The sequence below is a fragment of the Peromyscus californicus genome, unplaced genomic scaffold, assembly GCF_007827085.1.
Source record: "Peromyscus californicus insignis strain IS unplaced genomic scaffold, ASM782708v3 Scaffold_6__1_contigs__length_162567912, whole genome shotgun sequence".
NCBI classification, from domain to species: Eukaryota; Metazoa; Chordata; class Mammalia; order Rodentia; family Cricetidae; genus Peromyscus; species Peromyscus californicus.
Genome location: NW_026294584.1, coordinates 128456558 through 128474318, shown reverse-complemented (window position 1 = coordinate 128474318; position 17761 = coordinate 128456558). Strand labels below are relative to the sequence as shown.

Sequence of the window (17761 nt, the reverse complement as noted above, 5' to 3'; positions counted from 1 at the left end):
ATCCTTTTTACAAAGCAGGAAACTGTGGTTCGGTGAAACCAAGCGACACACCCAGAAAGTGACGGAATTGGGGTTAGAAGGCACAAGACACACACATACGCGCGCGCGCCAAGAGGATTGCCAAATTCAAGGCCAGCTTAGACAACCTAAACACTGCCTACAAATAAAAAAAAAACTTAAACGGAGCAGGGAGGAGCATGAAGCATTGATGGTGGCTCACATCTGTAATTCCATTTGGGTTGCTGAGGCTGGGGAACTACTGGGAGTTGGAAGCCAGTTTGGGATATCTAATGAGTTCCGGGTCAACCTAGGCTAGGGAGTGAGACCACCTCTAGAAATAGTGCCAGCGCCGGGCAGTGGCGGTGTACGCCTTTAATCTCGGCTCTCAGCCCTCGGGAGGCAGAGCCAGGCGGACCTCTGTGAGTTCGAGGCCAGCCTGGTCTACAGAGCGAGTTCCAGGACAGGCAAGGCTACACTGAGAAATCGTCTCGGAAAAAGAAAAAAAAATGTAGTGACAACCTACAATCACATATCTAGGGAGGCAGAGTCCAGTGGATCCAGTTCAAGGCCCTGTCTCAAACCTCCCCCCACCACCTCCAGAAAAGGCAATGGTTGTGGCTCAATAGCAGATCACTTACAGGAGAAGAAAGATTTTGATCCCTATCACCGAACAAACCAGGTGTCATGCAAGCCTGTAATCCCAGAGTCCTAGAGGTGTGAGGGGAGGATCAGGAATTCCAGACCAGCCTGGAATACATAAGACACTCCACTCCCAACCAAAAAAAGTAAAGAAAAGCTAAGGGAGAAAGGGTTTGTCTTACTATTTAAGGTACAGTCCAACATTCCAGGACAGCTCACAGCTTTGGTGGCAGGAACTCAGCTGGCTTTCACTCTTTTTTTTTAATTATTCAATGCAGGACCCCAGCCCATGGAATAGTGCCTCCCATACGCAGAACGAGTCTTCTGTCCACAGTTAATCGTCTCTATAAACACCCTCATAGTCACAACCAGAAGCACATCTATCTCCTAGGTGATTGTAAACCCAAGTTGACAGTGAAGGCTAACCATCCCAGAAAGCCATCTCTATTTGTAACAATAAAAATGAAAGCAACTTTAATATCCACGGAAGGGTGTACAAATGCCTCATCCCCACTACAGTGGAGGCACTGATGATGGAATCCATCCTGAAGTGACAATGTCCTAAGTCTACTGTGTGGGTTAAAGCACTTGCCACACCATGAGGTCTTGAGTTCAAATACCAGGACCCACATAAAAGCTGGGTATGTGGCAAGGGTCTAGATAATTGAAGCACTCCTGCACAGAGATGGGCCAGCTAGCCTTGTGTAAGAAGCAGAAAAATAACAAACCTTGTGGAAGAAGGATTGACAGCTAAGTCATCCTCGAGCTCCACAAGCACATGGTAGTATGTACACCACATTCACACACATAAATATGCACACACACATTATACAAGCAAAAAATACAGAAAAGCAAGAGTCCTTGAGTCAAGCACATTCTGTAAACAAATTGCCCAGACACAAAAGCAGTTATAAGACATATTATAGATTACAAACATTTTATTTTACAAGAGGGTCATGATAATGGGAACTGTTTTAAATAGTGAATTAGAAATAGCTTTGTTTTACAAAAAGGTTGGCAACATGACTTTTCAAAAATACACTCACTGCATAAACATTTTCTACATGGCAGAAACGTGAACTTAATACCTTTCATTTGTTTTATAAAACAGGACAGATGCATTTTTCAAAGTGCTTCTATAGCCACTGCCCCTTTCCTCCCAAGAGCTGAGGCAGGGAGAACAGAGCAGGGAGACCTTACAAGGATACGGAGTTCCCACACACCGAGTGATTGACTTAACTAGCAGCAGAATCAAACATGAGACTAGTTCTCATGATTCTTCACCCAGCTATAAATAACACATAATCTTGGAGTCTCCATAAAAAAAAAAAAATTGGACATTGGTGTGAAGGGAGGATGAAGGTGCAGAGCAAGCCGTTCACAAACACCAGTGGCTTACAAAATTGTCAACAGAAGAAGCAGAATGCCTACGAAGTCCTTCGCCAAGTGCCTTGCTTTTGTAATCTTGAACTTGAGAGATGAGTCAAGAATTGCACTGAGACACCAGCTGGCAGTCTTTTAGGAAATGGAAGTTTGCAGAAAGCTGTCGACAAATATGACTGACAGGCGATAACTCTGGAAAACACCATGGGTGCGGCAGGATTGCTCTTGTCAGTTGTGGAGGAGTAAGAGCTGCTGGAGCAACAGCACCTATTGTGGATGAGCTCCCTGGAACCACAAAACCACCCAAATCCGTGGGTCGAATACCAGGCGTTTCCACTTCATGGTCCTCTAAGGAGTCTCAGAAAGGAAGAGCGTTTCCTGGAGTTTGGTGTCTGTGAAAGTTGAGGTCCCCTGCCCCCTCCCCCTACAACTCAACTCTGATTAACAGGTTTCCTTCTGTTCCAGGCTGGTATTTAGGTTGTATGCATCTTGACAGAACTTGGGCTGCCAAAGATGTCTTCCTTGACTGGACAGTTGTCTATCCAGTTGAGGATAAGGGTCCTCAGCTGGGCTCTGGTCATCAGGGTCCAAAAAGCTCAATGCTGTCCAGTTTCTCCTCTTTGTAGAGTAGGATGTTCTCCATCAGTTTCCTTTTGGCCTCATTGATCTCAATTTTCCATGAAGTCTCTGGAGCTGATGGTCAACAGAAAGCAGAAAAGGCACAGCTTCAACAAGTGCTACTATTCACATTCTTGGAGTCAGCCTTGATCATGTTCATGTCAAGTTTGTGAATCAGGCCCCAAATGCAAGCAGCATGCCATGGCTTCTGCCTTTGCAGGGAGGTCTGAACACACACCATACATACCCCAACACCCCCACCCCCACCACACACACCCGCCCTTGCCACAAGACTCTCCCACATCCCTCCACAGATAGGGGAGAAGTGTATAGTCAACAACACTGACAGCTGTTTCTAAATTCTCCATCTTCCCCAAAAAAGTACCTAGACTACCACTGAGTCATGTGTATATAAGGCATGGTGACCCTTCATTGAAAAGGCTTCAACTTTTATTTCACCAGGAAGCCTGGCATATTTGGATCCAAGTGCAAGTGATGGAAGGTATATTTAGAAGTGATTGACAAGGAAGAGGCAGGCAGGAGGGACCAACCAGGCCCTGCTGGTCCCAAGGAAGTGTTTTTAAGTGCAATGGGTACGAGCCATACACTGTGTTCTTGTAGACCACTCTAGCAGGGCATGGTGGCACATACCTGCAATCCCAAGATAAATAAATTGAGACAGGGTTTCACTAGATAGCCCAGGTGAAACTCTGTCTCTATTTAATATTTTTTATTGTGTGTGTGTGTGTGTGTGATGCCTATATAGCCATGTGCATGCATGACAAGGTATTTTTGTGGAGGTCAGAAGGCAACTTTGCAGGCCCATTCTCCTTCTACCATGTGATGAACTGGGATCATATTCAGGTGGTCAGGCTTTGAAGTGAGTGCTTTTACCTGCTGGCCATCTCACCAGCCCTGTGATCACAGCACTTGGAAGGTGCAGACCTGGGAATAGAAGGCCTGGCACTAAATCGAAGGCCATCAGAGGGTGCTCTGTCTTCTTGTTTCTTCTATGTACATCCTCAACAGAGAAATTGGCTTATGTTCTCATCTGTATTTTCAAGCACCCATCAGGCATTTCTGTGTGTGTGTGTGTGTGTACTACACAGACATACACAGAGACAGAACATCCATACACATAATATTTTAAATTTAAAAAATAAATATCACTCTCTCTGGATCCTGGAGGAAGGACTAGTAAGCCAGAGGCAAGAGTGGATCAAGGATGAGGATGCCACACAGCTGTCCTAGCAGACATGCAGTAGCTGTGACCAGTGTACATTATAGGGACAGAGATGTGAAAGATTCAAGAGGCAAGTGAGTAGACAGAAATAAACGGTCACTGGTGAACTGGGCTTCCTCTTTGTGTAACCACTGAGCTGTGAATGCCTGAATAACTAAGGAAAGCCACAAATTAGAAGACAAGATGGATGGCCTAAGTTAAGGTCACAAGAATGATCATGCACAGCACCTCACCCTTCCAAGCTTACCATCGTGGGGTGGCTGTGGGCCTGTGCAGGCCTCTAAGGAGGAGTCAGCCTCCAGTCCTCCACTGGTTGATGGCTGTGCTATTTCATTTTCCCTGGAGAGTGGAGAGGAAGCAACCCTTGTACACGACGCCACCATCACAGAAGAGGAGACACTGAGGCTGGAATTGTCAACATCATCTGTTTCCTCTGGGGTATTGGAAGACAGGCCTGTGCCCTCAGAAACCCTGCTCCAAGGGAGGGATGGCTGACCTCGGAGTTGCTCCTCTACCCCAGCCATGGAGACTCGTACCTTGGGGAAGGAGACAGACAAGACAGGGACTGGAATTAAAGCCAGAGGCAGCACCTGGTCCCCTGGGAGTTATAATCAAATGCCTGTTGCGATGGGAAGAATAGCATCCTGCTTTAAAGAGATCTGAACTTGACCCCAGCACCCAGAGCCACAGATGAGCGTGGGAGCCCAGGTGGTCCAATTACTGCATCCCATTCTTCTAATCACGATGACTGGGTCAGGCGTGGGCAGGTGTCTGTTTGTGTGTGTCTCTAAGACCTTGAGTTGAATGCAGAACCTCGGGGTGCATGCTAGACAAACACACTACATGGAGCTACATCCTGGGCCTTCAAGTTTGTCTTCTTACGTCTTGATCTAGCTCAGTAAATTGCCTCCACACCTTGAACTCGCTCTGTAGCCCAAGGTGGTCTTAAACTTGTGGTTCTTCTGCTTCAGCATCCCAAGTAGTTGGGATTACAGACCCACACTACAGCTCACTATGCACACCCTTCATAAGAAAATTTCATTTCCTCAGTGCCTTGCAAAAAAATCAGGGTGGTGAGATGGCTCAGTAGGCAAATGTGCTTGCTGCCAAGGCGGACAGTCTGAGTTCGAGCCCCCAGGACCCATATGGTAAAAATGGACTGAGCAACAGACTGAGCGACGGTTACCATCTTGAACCCTGAAGTGGAAGCTATGTGACTAGCACAACGCTAGTACTATGGTACTGTCACTTCAGTGCTGGCTACCTGCACCCAAGCCGTCAACTCACAGGTGGCAAACATCCACCTTGCTTAAACCAACCTATTTGCCACCTCATTACAGCCACTTCACCCGAGCCTTGGCCGGAACACTGATGGGATGAATAACTGAAGGTTTGAAAGTGAGCGGTTGAAGGGGAGACCTGCTTACAATACATCTGATTATATACTGCTCCTCCTGACCTCCTCAGTGCCCTGAAAACTCCAACTGCGCTCTTCTCCTCACCAACCCCATGACAAGCCACTCTGCCCCAGAGAATTTATGCCTCAACCACTTGGACTTCCTTCCCAGACCTAAGCATGTGACAGCCTCTCCCTCAGCTCAGGCCTTTTTCTCGGACTGTTCATTATGAGCTTAAGCATCAGTTCCTGGCCAGGCTCAACACAGTGAGTCCTGTCATACACCATCCTGGTGCTCACCACACAGCCAACTCCCATGCAAAGACCAGGAACACCAGGACAGCAGGACAGCGATGGCTTGCTCCAATGGACAGGTCCTCTATAGTTAGTGAGAGGCCTTTGGGCGCTTATTACAGCCCAGCTTAGGAACACTTGGGCCTCTCCAAGAAGGTGGAGGAAAAGCCACAGGACCAGTGACAGACCAGGAGAGAAAGCAGGCTGAGAGAAGACAAGAAGAGACTGGCCCCCAAGAGAGGCCCTGTCCTGCTCCCCTTGCAGCCCAGTCAGACACCCACTCTCAGGGTCTCCCATGACCCACACAGCAACCCTGATTGCTGACGGGGCCCCAGCAGGTTCTGCTGCAGACAACCAAGGCTAAATGCGGCTTATTACATCCCCAGTGTGGGAGTCTCCCTAGGTAAGGCGGCGGGCAGCAGAGAGCTCACCTCCTCCAAGCCGGCATTGCGCTTCCGCAGGCAGAGACACACAGCGGTGGCCCAGGTTTCAGCACAGGCCTCGGGCAGCAGCCCTGCCCTCCTCTCCATGTGCTTCTGGCAGATCTCTTTCGCCACCACCTTCCCCAGGCCTGTCTTCCTGGAGTAGAGCGAGGAAGTACTGCTAGGAATCTCACTAAGAAGCAAATCCTTCTGTTGGGAGGAGAATGAGAAAATCCAGGTGAGATGCTGGGTGTGGCAAGATGTCTTAAAAACAAATGCAATGTCCCCAAACAAGTCCAGCACCCAAGCACTTGAGAATCATGGGACTTGCTTTGTACACAGGGCATTCATTCCCTATGACATTTACAGCTCATCTGAAGTAGCCTAACCTGTTCAGATTCAGTGGCTCCATCAGAAAAAGAAAACATGAAATGCCTATTCCTGAATGTAACACAACACAAATCCAATAATGGACCTAAAGCACAAAGTATGACACCTGGCAGAAAAAAAATTCAATAGCCCATTTCCAATAAATGTCGTCATTTGCATAATATATGCACAGTGAATACTAATAGCCAATATTTGCATAGCACTTACCACATGCCCAGCACTTATAATTTAATATTTTTTAAAAAGATTTCATTCTTTGCTGGCCAGTAGTAGCACATTCCTTTAATCCTAGCACTCAGGAGGCAGAGGCAGGAGGATCTCTGAGTTTGAAGCCAGCCTGGTCTACAGAGTGAATTCCAGGACAGCCAGGGCTACACAGAGAAATCTTGTCTCAAAACCCCCTGCAAAAAAAATATTTTATTTTTTATTTACTTGTAGGTATGTGTGTCTATGTTTGTATGGGGGTGTGTATGTGTGAGTACATATGCCCTCAGAGGCCAGATAAGGGTGTCAGATCCTCTGGAGCTCCAGTTACAGGGTAAAGGTTATAAGCCACTGGATGTGGGTTCTAGGAACCAAACTCAGGTTCTCTGCAAGTATTAAGCACTGAGCCATCTCTCCAGCCCCAATTTAATCTTATTTTTTTAAGATTTGTTTTTATTTTTATTTGTGTGTGTGTGTGTGTGTGTGTGTGTGTGTGTGTGTGTGTGTGTGTGTGCGCGTGTGCCTACAGAGGCCAAAAGAGGGCATCAGATCCCCTGCAGCTGGAGTTACAGATGGCTGGGAGCCACCTGACATGGGTGCTGGGATCTGAACTCGGGTCCTCTGGAAGAGCAGCCAGTGCTCTTAACTGCAATTATCTCTACAGCCTCATAAACTAATCTCATTAACATTAACATGTACAGAGGCCCTTTCTGCTTCTGCTAGTACCACGGTACCTGTGATCAATCTTACAGTGAAAGGAGACAGAAAACTGCAGGCCCTGAAGGTCACCCTTGACTGTGGAAATTGGAGTCACAGTCAATTGGAGCACCACCAATTGGAAGCAGCTTCTCCAAGAGAAACAAAATGAAGGGAAGAACTGGAGGCCCAGGTGGAGGAGCTGTAAGCATCCCCAGGAGCAGAGCAGGATCATAAGAGGCTCAGAGGTGCCTTTTTCAAAAGGCATTTAAGACATCTTGCCAAGAATGTGACAAGGAAAAAACAAAAAAACAAAACAAAACAAAACAAAAAAAGAAACTACGTGAGACCATTGTTCAGGACTAACAGTAAAGAGAGCCAGGAATTACATCACCTCCAAATGAAGCAGGAGGAAGAGTCAGCGTGAGAATGCAAGCTCATTTACGGGGCCAGGGCTGTAGCTCAGCTGGTACACTGCTTACACAGCATGTACAAAGCCAGATAAAGCGGGAATGGTGGTGTGTGCCTTTAATTCAAACACACAGGAAGCAGAGGCAGAAGAATCAGGAGTTCAAAGCCAACCTCTACATTAGTGTATGCTTATTTATTGTCAGTGTACATAGCACTGTTCCATATGTACACATGTATAATTACATATTATAAGACACACAGCATTCTAAAGCTGGGTGTGATGACACACACCTGTAATCCCAGCACTCTATACAGCCTGAGGAAGAGATCTGTAAATTCAGGGCCAGCCTGAGCTACATAGCGAGGCTTTGTTTTCACTGCCTAAAACACACTCCTTACCTAGTCTCTGTCCCTTGGTCCATTCTAGTCACTCACACAACCATCCCCTCCTCCACGGGGCCTCCCCCGAGGCAGCCAGGCAGTCCCTACTCCTTCCCTCTGTCTCTTAGCTCTCCTTCTTATTTCTCTACTCTGCAGTCTACTGCCTAGAGTCAGTGTCTTCTCTCTCCACTTGACAGGCGGCCCTCCCAGGGAGACTCCCCTTCTCCCACTTCCATCCTCTGCACCTCCGCCAGTGCCTGGGACTGTAAGCATCTCAAGGGTTTTCACAATTGAACATATTGACTTTTTTTTTAACTATCTGTATACCTTCCCTTATTTGTACACTTCTGTTTTGTTTTGTTTTGAAATCTATTTATTTATTTTTAAGATTTATTTATTTAGTGTGCATTGGTGTTTTGACTGCATGCACGTCTGTGGGAGGGTACCAGATACCCTGGAACTGGAGTTACAAATAGTTGTGAGCTGCCATGTGAGTGTTGGGAATTGAACCTGGGTCCTCTGGAAGAGCAGCCAGTGTTCTTAACTTCTGAGCCATCTCTCCAGCCCCTTGTTTTGTTTTTTAAGACAGGGTTTCTTTATGTATGTAGCTCTCAAGGTTCTGGAACTTGCTATGTAAACCAAACTGTCCTCGAACTCACAGAGACCTGCCTGCCTCCCAAGTGCTGGGATTGAAGGTAGCTGTTTGTAGACTTTTTTTTTTTTTTTTTTTTTTTGGTTTTTCGAGACAGGGTTTCTCTGTGTAGCTTTGCGCCTTTCCTGGAACTCGCTTTGGAGACCAGGCTGGCCTCGAACTCACAGAGATCCGCCTGGCTCTGCCTCCCGAGTGCTGGGATTAAAGGCGTGCGCCACCGCCGCCCGGCTGTTTGTAGACTTTTTAATACAAGTGATGTATATATTCTATGTAAATTTAACTTGCCACTTTATACAAATTTGGAGAAAACAATCCTGAATGATTATCAGCCATGGGATGTGATGTTTGCTTCAAAGGCAAAGCAAGGGCTAGGAGTGTGGCTAAGGGGTCAAGCCCTTGCCTAGAGTTTGATTCCCAGAACCACAGATTTGAAAAACTAAGCAGGTATGGTATCACAGGCCTGTGGTTCCAGCCATGCAGGAGGACTGCTTGAGCCCAGGAGCTGAAAGCCAATCTGGGCAACAGAACAAGATTTTATCTCAGAGAGAGAAAAGAGTCGGCCCCACTGTGCCTCATTTCCTCAGCCAGCAAGTAGGTGGTTTCAGGATCTGTACACAACATGGCCGACACCATCAGAGATTCAAACCTGGAAGTAGAGCCCACCAGGGCCAGCATGGCACTTCAGACACTCACACAGTTCCTTGTGTAAGCATGACCTTTTAACTATTTATCTTTGGGGAAATGTAACGACATTCAAGGAAGGGGAAATTGGCACGTCACAGTCGAAGCACGTGAGCGGCTTACAGAGAGAGACAAGTTACCACCAAAGAGAAGGGACCCAGAAGCTGTTCATGGAGCCTCACCTCATGACCCTGCAGGGAAGAGAGATCTTATCTGGAGCCATCAGTGAGAGAAGCTGAGAACAGCAGTGACTGCACAGCATGGGAAGCCCTGACAAAGCGTTCTTGGCAGAATAAACCATGAACCCAGGCAAGTCTCAAGTGCCAACTCCCAGGAAATTCGAAGGAAAACTAGAAGAACCAGTGAGTGAAATCAGCCAAACCAAAACATCACACAGTCAGCATGGGATGACTGTCCTACTTTACTAATGCATGCAAGGACTCACCGAAGAAAAGGAAGGCAAGATGTGACAGGGAGAGGAGCTCACTAGGAGAGCTGCAGTGGAGTGTGTGGCACATGCCTGTAATCCCAGAACTGAGAGAAGGCTGAGGCAGGAGGATCACCAAGAATTCAAAGACAGCCTAGGCTAAGACCTCCTCCAACCCTGAAAAGAGAAAGAAGAGAAGAAGAAGAAGAAGAAGAAGAAGAAGAAGAAGAAGAAGAAGAAGAAGAAGAAGAAGAAGAAGAAGAAGGGAAAGAAAGAAAAAAGAACAAAGCTAGGAATAGAATGTGGCTCAGCAGCTGCACTCACGTAGGGGCAGTGTGGGTGGGTGTGGTAAACACAGAGAGCTCTGGGCTGAGGTCTGAGAACTCTGCACGCAATGGGCAAGGCCCTCCCTGCACACATGGACATGTGCCCAAGGCTACCAGCCAACCGACCAGAAATGATTGGATCTCTTACCAGGTAAACCGGGCTGCGGTCCTTGTCCATCGCAGGGATGCCAGTGAGGACCTCAGCTAATACCTGGATAGGCCAGAACATAGAGTTAGTGTGATTTTGATATGCCCACAGTCAGCAAATGATTTAGGCAACGGCAGAGGCTTCACCTTTTTTGTTTTACAATTATTATTATTATTATTATTATTACATTAATTTATTAACTCGCGCGCGCGCGCGCGCGCGTGTGTGTGTGTGTGTGTGTGTGCGTGTGTGTGTGTGTGTGTGTGCTGGTTTTCAGGTGCCATGGCTATTGTGTAGAGTTAGAGAGCAGCTTGTGGGAGTCGGTTCTCTCCTCCCACGGTGTGGGTCCCAGGGCTAGAACTCAGGTGTCAGGCTTGGCGGCAAGTGCCTTTATCCACTCAGGCATCCTGACCCAGTTTTTGTTTAAGAGACAGGGTCTTTTGTAGCCCAGGCTGGCCAGAACTTCCTTTGTAGCTGAGGATGATCCTGAGTTTCTAATCCTCCGGCCGCAACAATGCGATTCATTCCCTACTTAATTCACTCACAAAGGAGCACAGCCCTGAGCAGGTGTATGCCAACACCCACGTGGGAGACTGTGATCCACGTCTGTGTGAAGAGCAAGCCTGCCCTTCACAGGATTCTCAGTATTTGGGGGGGGGGGGGGGGGGCGGGGATCCAGAAACAGAGGCCTGGGTTCCCAGTCCCACCCTGCACAAGAAGTGAGCTCAGGGCTGGGAACTGAAACCTGGGTCCCCGACTCTGCACCTTGTCACGTGTGGTAGAGCAGCTGTACTGCCGAAGGAACAGCTATCCTTATGTCAAGTTTCTCCCACACCCTCCTGCAGCAGGTCAGAGCAGACACTGGCCACTGAGGTGACCCTGCTCTTAGGGTAAGGAGGAGCACACTGGCGGTGGCCAGGAGGGGGCAGCACAGGGCACCACAACCAACCAACGGGTCCTTGCAGGAAGGGAGAAACAGGGTAAACAATTCAATAGATGTCTCCTCTGTCTTAGCCATGTGGTTCTGGAACAGACAAGTCCCTGACAAGGGTCACTTAGTGGGCATAAAAACACTAAGACATCCAGGCCAGCCTGGTCTACAGAGGGAGTTCCAGGACAGCCAAGGCTACCCAAAGAAACCCTGTCACAAACAAACAAACAAACAACCCCGCCCCCGCAAAAAAAAAAAAAAACAAAAACTACTGAAACAGAGTGGGCAAGGTGAGGCAGTTGCATGCAGGCCAGATCACTTGAGTTTGGTCCCACAAGGTGGCAGAGGAGAAGCAAGAGCTCCAGATAGTTGTTCTCTGACCCATCACGCACTGTGGCATGTGCGCGCGCGCGCGCGCGCACACACACACACACACACACACACACACACACACACACACACACACCAGTACTACAGTACCCATTTATACACAGCATCCCATTCCCCATTACTCTTTTTTAAATTTCATTCATTTATTTATTTGAGACAGTCTCTCTACACAGCCCTGGCTGCCCTGGAACTCACTTTGTAAACCAGGTTGGCCTTTAACTCACGAAGATCAACGGCCTCTGCCTCCTAAGTGCTGAGATTAAAGGTGTGTGCCACCACACCCAGCCCCATTACTCTCTATAAGCACCGCTCACCCCATTTTACAGAAGGCAAAACTGAGGCCCAGACATGGGGCAGCCAGGTGTTACACGGCTGGAGTAACTTTACTGGACTAGGCCATACTGCCTGGTGGTTAGAAAGTCTGCTCTACTGGTTTGTTTTGACTTTTTTTTTTCCTTCCCTTTTTTAAATTCTGTTTTGTCCGTTTTGTGAGACAGTCTTCCTAAATCGCCTAGGTTCTCTTGGAACTTCCTCTGTCTCCCCGACCAGAGGGCCACTGGTTCTCCAAGTAGGGCTGCTTGGCCTCACTGAAGCACTCACAGGGAATTGTGGGGGGTTGTGGGGAGGGTGGGGATCATCAGCATGACCAGCCAGGGCCAGAAGGAAGCTGAATCTGATCCACAGAGGTCCAGCTGAGGGCCGAAGGTGGCTCAATAAACTTCAGAGGCAGATGTGGACAGATGGGAGACTGCGGTCACAGAGAGGAAGTACAAAGTTCAAGACTAGGAGGAAGACAGAGGCAAGGGCCTGCGTGCGGAGGCCTGAGTTTGGCCGAAGGAAAAAGACTGGGCTTCGCAGGCAGCATTTCCCAAGCAGGTTCTGTGGAACACCAAGGCAGGCAGACCAAGAAAACAAGGTTCTACCTTCAAGTGAGGCTGGGAAAGCCAGCACGGCTTCTCTGGTGAGTTCACAGCGCCCGGGTCAGAGGGTCATCATCCTGTTAAAAGCTCCTATTAACTATAATGAAAACCCTGCTTGGCTTTGCTGAACGGTATCTTCCAAAGCTATCTGTCCACTAAGGCCTTTTAACAGTCCCATCCTGCAGACACGGAAAGGAGGCAGTGTGTCCTAAAGATGGACTGAGCAGATCTGACATCAGGCTCAGTCAGGAAGCCCTGAGCACCTGGGAGCGGGTCATGAAGCAGGAAGTACACAGGAGAGGTGGATGGCCACGGACTGGGGAAGTGGCTGTGATGGGAATGATAAAAGGGTGTTGAAAAGGTGGGTGGAGCCAGGCGGTGGTGGTGGTGGTGGTGGTGGTGGTGGTGGTGGTGGTGGTGGTGGTGATGGTGGTGGTGGTGGTGGTGGTGGTGGTGGTGGTGGTGGTGGTGCATGCACGCCTTTAATCCCAGCACTCGGGGAAGCAGAGCCAGGTGGATCTCTGACATGACAGAGAAGTGGCTGGGTAGGCTGACAGTGTGGCTGGGAATCTGGAAGTTGAGAGATCATATCTGCAGCCCACTAGAATCACCAACCATAGACAGATTCCGTCTAGACCTTTTTACCTTTTTTTTTTGAAGAGTTTTTCAGACAAGGTCAAGTTGATCATGTAGCCCAGACTGGCCTGAAACTAGAAGCAATCTTCCTGCCTCAACCCCCCTAAGTGCTGGGACTACAGGCATGCACCCCCTCACCCAGCTATGTAAACCTTTACAACCATGAAAATCACTCCTAAGTCAGAAGCCGTACAAAATGGACCACGGTGGCACACACCTACAGTTCCAGCTACTCGAAAGGCTAAGGCAGGAGGATTATAAGCTGGTAGCTAGCCTGGGCTACAGAGTGAGACTTCACTGCAATAAAAAAAACCAAAAATAACTTTCAAGAAATATGGCTCAGTGTTAGAGCATGCTGAGTATTATCTCCAGCACCACAAAGCGGGGGGTGGCAAACTGGGGACATAGCTCAGTCAGTGAAATGGTCACTCTGCACACATAACCTGAGTTCGGATCCTGAGAAACCATATCAAAACGTCAGGTGTGGGGCACGCACTTGTAATCCCTGCACTGGAGAAGACAAAGACAGGAGAATCCCTGGGATTCACGGGCCACTGTCTAGCCTAACTGCTGAGCTACAGGCCAATGAAAGATCCAGTCCCAAGGGAGGGAGACAGTACCTAGGAATGACACCTGACCTATAGCCCCACACCCCTATACCTCACCCCTCCCCACACACATCTGCACACCCATAAACTAAGAACAAATAAAATGAAAGATTAAAAATGATGCCACAATAGGCTTTGTCTCCGATCTGGCCTATAGGCCACAGTCTGGCTGCCTTGGCTATACCTCCAAGCAAGCCCCAGGCAGAGAAGGTAACTCTTACAATTCCACAGCTGAAGATGTCCACTTGCTTAGTCAGTTGCCCGACCCTGATGAAGTTTTCAGGCAGATATGCAGCTGAGGCCTGGAACAGGTGGGTCTTCATTACGGTGTATTTGGTCTTTTTATCGGCAGGACAGGGATGAGCCACTGGATGAGCCAGCTTAGGGCTAAGATGCTGGTCCAGCAAAACGTTGGCACTGCAGGAAAGCAAGTGAAGAAAACCTTTGAATTCTGGGAAGAGGTTGCCATGGAGACACTTTGGCCAAACAATTTATCAGTGGGCAGTGTCAGCCCTGAAAATGTGTGCAGTAGTGGGGGAAATCACAGAAGATCCTCAATATAAAATAGCCAGCAATAAGCCAGCCGGGCAGTGGTGGCGCACACCTTTAATCCCAGCACTCGGGAGGCAGAGCCAGGCAGATCTCTGTGAGTTCGAGGTCAGCCTGGGCTACAGAGTGAGTTCCAGGAAAGGCTCAAAGCTACACAGAGAAACCCTGTCTGGAAAAAGAAAAAACAAAACAAAACAAAACAAAAATAGCCAGCAATAAATGGGCAGGGCCTCCCTCTCACTCCACTAAATGGAGTTGAAAATTGCCCCAAGAATGTGGCCAGAGAGATGCAGAGTCCCACCCCCCACAGACATCAGCTCTGGCCAGCAGAGCAGGCCAAGCCCACTGCTTGTGCTGGCCTAGACTCTTCCAAAGCTGTTCCCACTACAAAGTTCGGGCCTCACCAGTGCAAATCCGAACACTGGCATCCTTTACAGCTCAGTTTGCCCAGGTTGTAGGGAAAAGGGCGCATTTTTGAAATTTCAAAAAGAGAAGTGAAAATGTCCTTTGACCCAGTCCTACTTGGAGGGAATTAACTCAGAGAAAGGGTTCCTCAGGGAGTGGGAACAAAAAGTTAAGCTTCATGTACAGAACTAACCTTAGCAGGACTTTACTACATTTACTTAGCGGGAGGAAGCATGCACTCTGTCTTTCGAGGGGAACTCAGAGGGACAATTTGCAGGAGTTGGTTCTCTCCTTCCATCATATAGGGTCAAGGGACCAAATTCTGGCCATCGGGCTTGGCAGCAAGCATCTTTACCACTGAGCCATCTCACTGGCCCACCAAACAGTATTTGAAAAAGAAGATACGAGACCAAGCACAGTGGTAGTTTACCTCTGAACCCAGTGCTCAGGAAACTGAGATAGGAAGACTGCTACAAGTTCAAGGCCAGCCTAGGCTACATAGTGAGTGTCAGGCCAGCCTGGGCTACACAATGAGTTACAGGCCAGTTCTGCTCTGCAGCAAGATGTTGTCTCAATAAACCAAAAAGATGTTTAAAAATTCCTTTTAGCTGGGCAGTGGTGGCACATGCCTTTAATCCCAGCACTCAGGAGGCCGAGGCAGGGGATGTCTGTGAGTTCAAGGTCAGCCTGATCTACAGAGTGAGTTCTAGGACAGGCTCCAAAGCTACAGAGAAACCCTGTCTCGAAAAACTAAAAAAAAAAAAAAAAAATTCTTTTCATAGTAGCCCGCAACTTCAATATCTACTATTGGGAGCACCTAAGTAAACATGGGCAAGCCGCTTCACTGCAAGACTAAGAAATCATGACAAACCATGATGCCTTGCAACCTGGGGAGATGGCTCCCATGATCAAAGAAGGGTGGAAAGTAGATGAGGAACTGGGAGCCAGGAAACCTCCTAGGGGTGAGGAGCTGTGTGGGAGGAAAGCGAGAAATTGAAACTGAGTCAGGATGCAGCTTGGTGGCAGAGCACGTCCGGCACGTTCAATACTGAGTGCCATCCTCCAATCCACATACACACACAGGAAACAAAAGCCAGCAGTCAGCAGACCCGCTAGGCTGGGCAGTGGGGCAGTGGCCCGCTCTCCTGCCCTTCTCAGCACAGGTACTAGTGCCATCAAATGAAACTCAGGAAAGAGGAAAGCGCCTCTGAGCTGGCATGCGCTACGTGGGAGGCACCTCGGGGAACCGCAAGGCCTGTGGTCATGGGGCCAGTTCTGCTAAATGTTTTGGCCTCACCTGGAATCTCTCCCACACCACTTGCTCTTGGACATCCAGCACTAAGATGCTGGGGACAAGAAGCCTCCCTGACAAGATCCATTGCCGACAGACACACGCAAGGCAGGGCCTGAGAAAACCTTAAACAGGGGGCTCAAATCCTGAGGCTGGGCAGAGATCCCAGTTGGAGCGTAGACTGACTCCTGAACGGATGGACAGTCAGACGTTTAGAGTGCCGTGGCCTGCAGGAAAACTGGCTCAGAAAGACCGAGGACATCGTGACAGCTTTGCATGCCGGGTGTGAACAGAGCGCATACCTCAGAAATACTGGATTGTGAGCTGGGCCTATGGAGAGAGCTAAGGTCCCCCAAGGGAGGGCAGGCAGAGGAGGAGGGGAGAGAGAGAGAGAGAGAGAGAGAGAGACAGAGACAGAGACAGAGAGAGAGACAGAGAGAGAGAGAGAGAGAAGAGATAGGAAACAAGAACAGAGATTGGTCTCATTCTTAAAGCCAGGACTTTGGGCGGGCCCAGCTCATCTGGCCCTCTCTGGCCCTCTCACCTCTTGACATTGCTATGGATGATGTCCAGGCTATGCAGGTATTCGACAGCGAGAAGCAGCCCTGAGCAGATGCTGGCACGCTGGGGCCAGGGCAGCAGGTCTGAGTCACCCTAAGAGAAAGAGAAGGAAGAAAGGGTTACTCCTGCAGCGTCCTTAAAATCTTTATAGCCTTTGAATCTGTCCTTGGTCACAGGGCTCGGACAGTGTGATGCACTGGCTTGAAATGATGGTATTTGTGTCAGACAGATCTACTTGCAAATCCATATGCACACACTGGTGAGCTGTATGACTTTGGGAAAGAAACACGAGGCCTCCGAGCCTCAGCTTCCTCAGGTATGGAATGGAAATGTAGGGTTGGAGAGGCTCAGTGGTGGAACACTTGTCTTGTATGTACAATGTCTGAGATTTGATCTTGGCACCAAAAGGGGAGGAAGAGGAGGAGGAACACGGCTGGGGATGGAGTTCAGTTATAGACCGTCTGCTACCATCCACAAGGCCCTGGGTTTGATTCCCCAGCACTGCATAAACCAGGCATGGAAGCATTTGTAATCCTAGCACTCAGAATGTAAAGGCATGAGTTCAAGGTCATGCATTGCCATATAGCAAGTTTGAGGCTAGCCTGGCTACTGGTGACCCTATCTCAAAAAAAAAAATCATAAATAAAAATGAAATAAAGGATACATTGCTGTCTGTATTGAGAATTTTATAAGCTTTCAAGAAAGTTCACATTCTTCTAAGTCCTTACGACCCCTAGGCAGGAGCCATCTGCTCCATTTTTTATTACAACCCATGACCCAGTTGTTTACCTTAACCTGGAGTCTGTCCTGCAGAGAGCCATTTGCCATGTAGGGGTAGATGAGGCTGTGGAACCGTCTTCCAGTGCAGAAGCCCAGCAGAGGTAGGACATTGGGGTGGCAGCATCTGAACCCAGCACCAGGGGACAGTCAGGCATCAGACAGCAAGAACCAAAGGCAGACACTCCCTTCCCACCCCAGGCCACCAGCCACCTCCCAGGTGCCACGGCTCTGATCCCTGAGAGCCTCACCCTACCTCCTGGCTATGCAGCCTGGCACCATCCCCACCCCACTTCTGGGAACAGGCTTAAGGATGAAGAACGTGCTAGAGGCCACCACACCCGCCTCAGGTTGGTTTCTCTTGGGGACTCCCACTGTCTGA

The 17761-nt window shown here is 48.7% G+C and overlaps 1 protein-coding gene across 2 annotated transcripts in view; it reads right to left on the bottom strand.

Annotated features, from left to right (window-relative positions):
* Positions 1-1546: 1546 nt before the first annotated feature.
* The window catches only part of Irak2 (interleukin 1 receptor associated kinase 2), a 55428-nt gene continuing 39213 nt past the window's right edge, over positions 1547-17761 (bottom strand). For both annotated transcript variants that reach the window (XM_052720574.1, XM_052720573.1), the window contains exons 7-13: positions 17392-17506; positions 16586-16695; positions 14018-14213; positions 10312-10374; positions 6005-6205; positions 4131-4419; positions 1547-2715 (exon numbers count right to left, since the gene is read on the bottom strand). In XM_052720574.1, coding sequence (XP_052576534.1) covers positions 2603-2715; positions 4131-4419; positions 6005-6205; positions 10312-10374; positions 14018-14213; positions 16586-16695; positions 17392-17506 — 1087 coding nt within the window. In that variant the 3' untranslated portion in view covers positions 1547-2602. The remainder of the gene's footprint in view (positions 2716-4130; positions 4420-6004; positions 6206-10311; positions 10375-14017; positions 14214-16585; positions 16696-17391; positions 17507-17761) is intronic.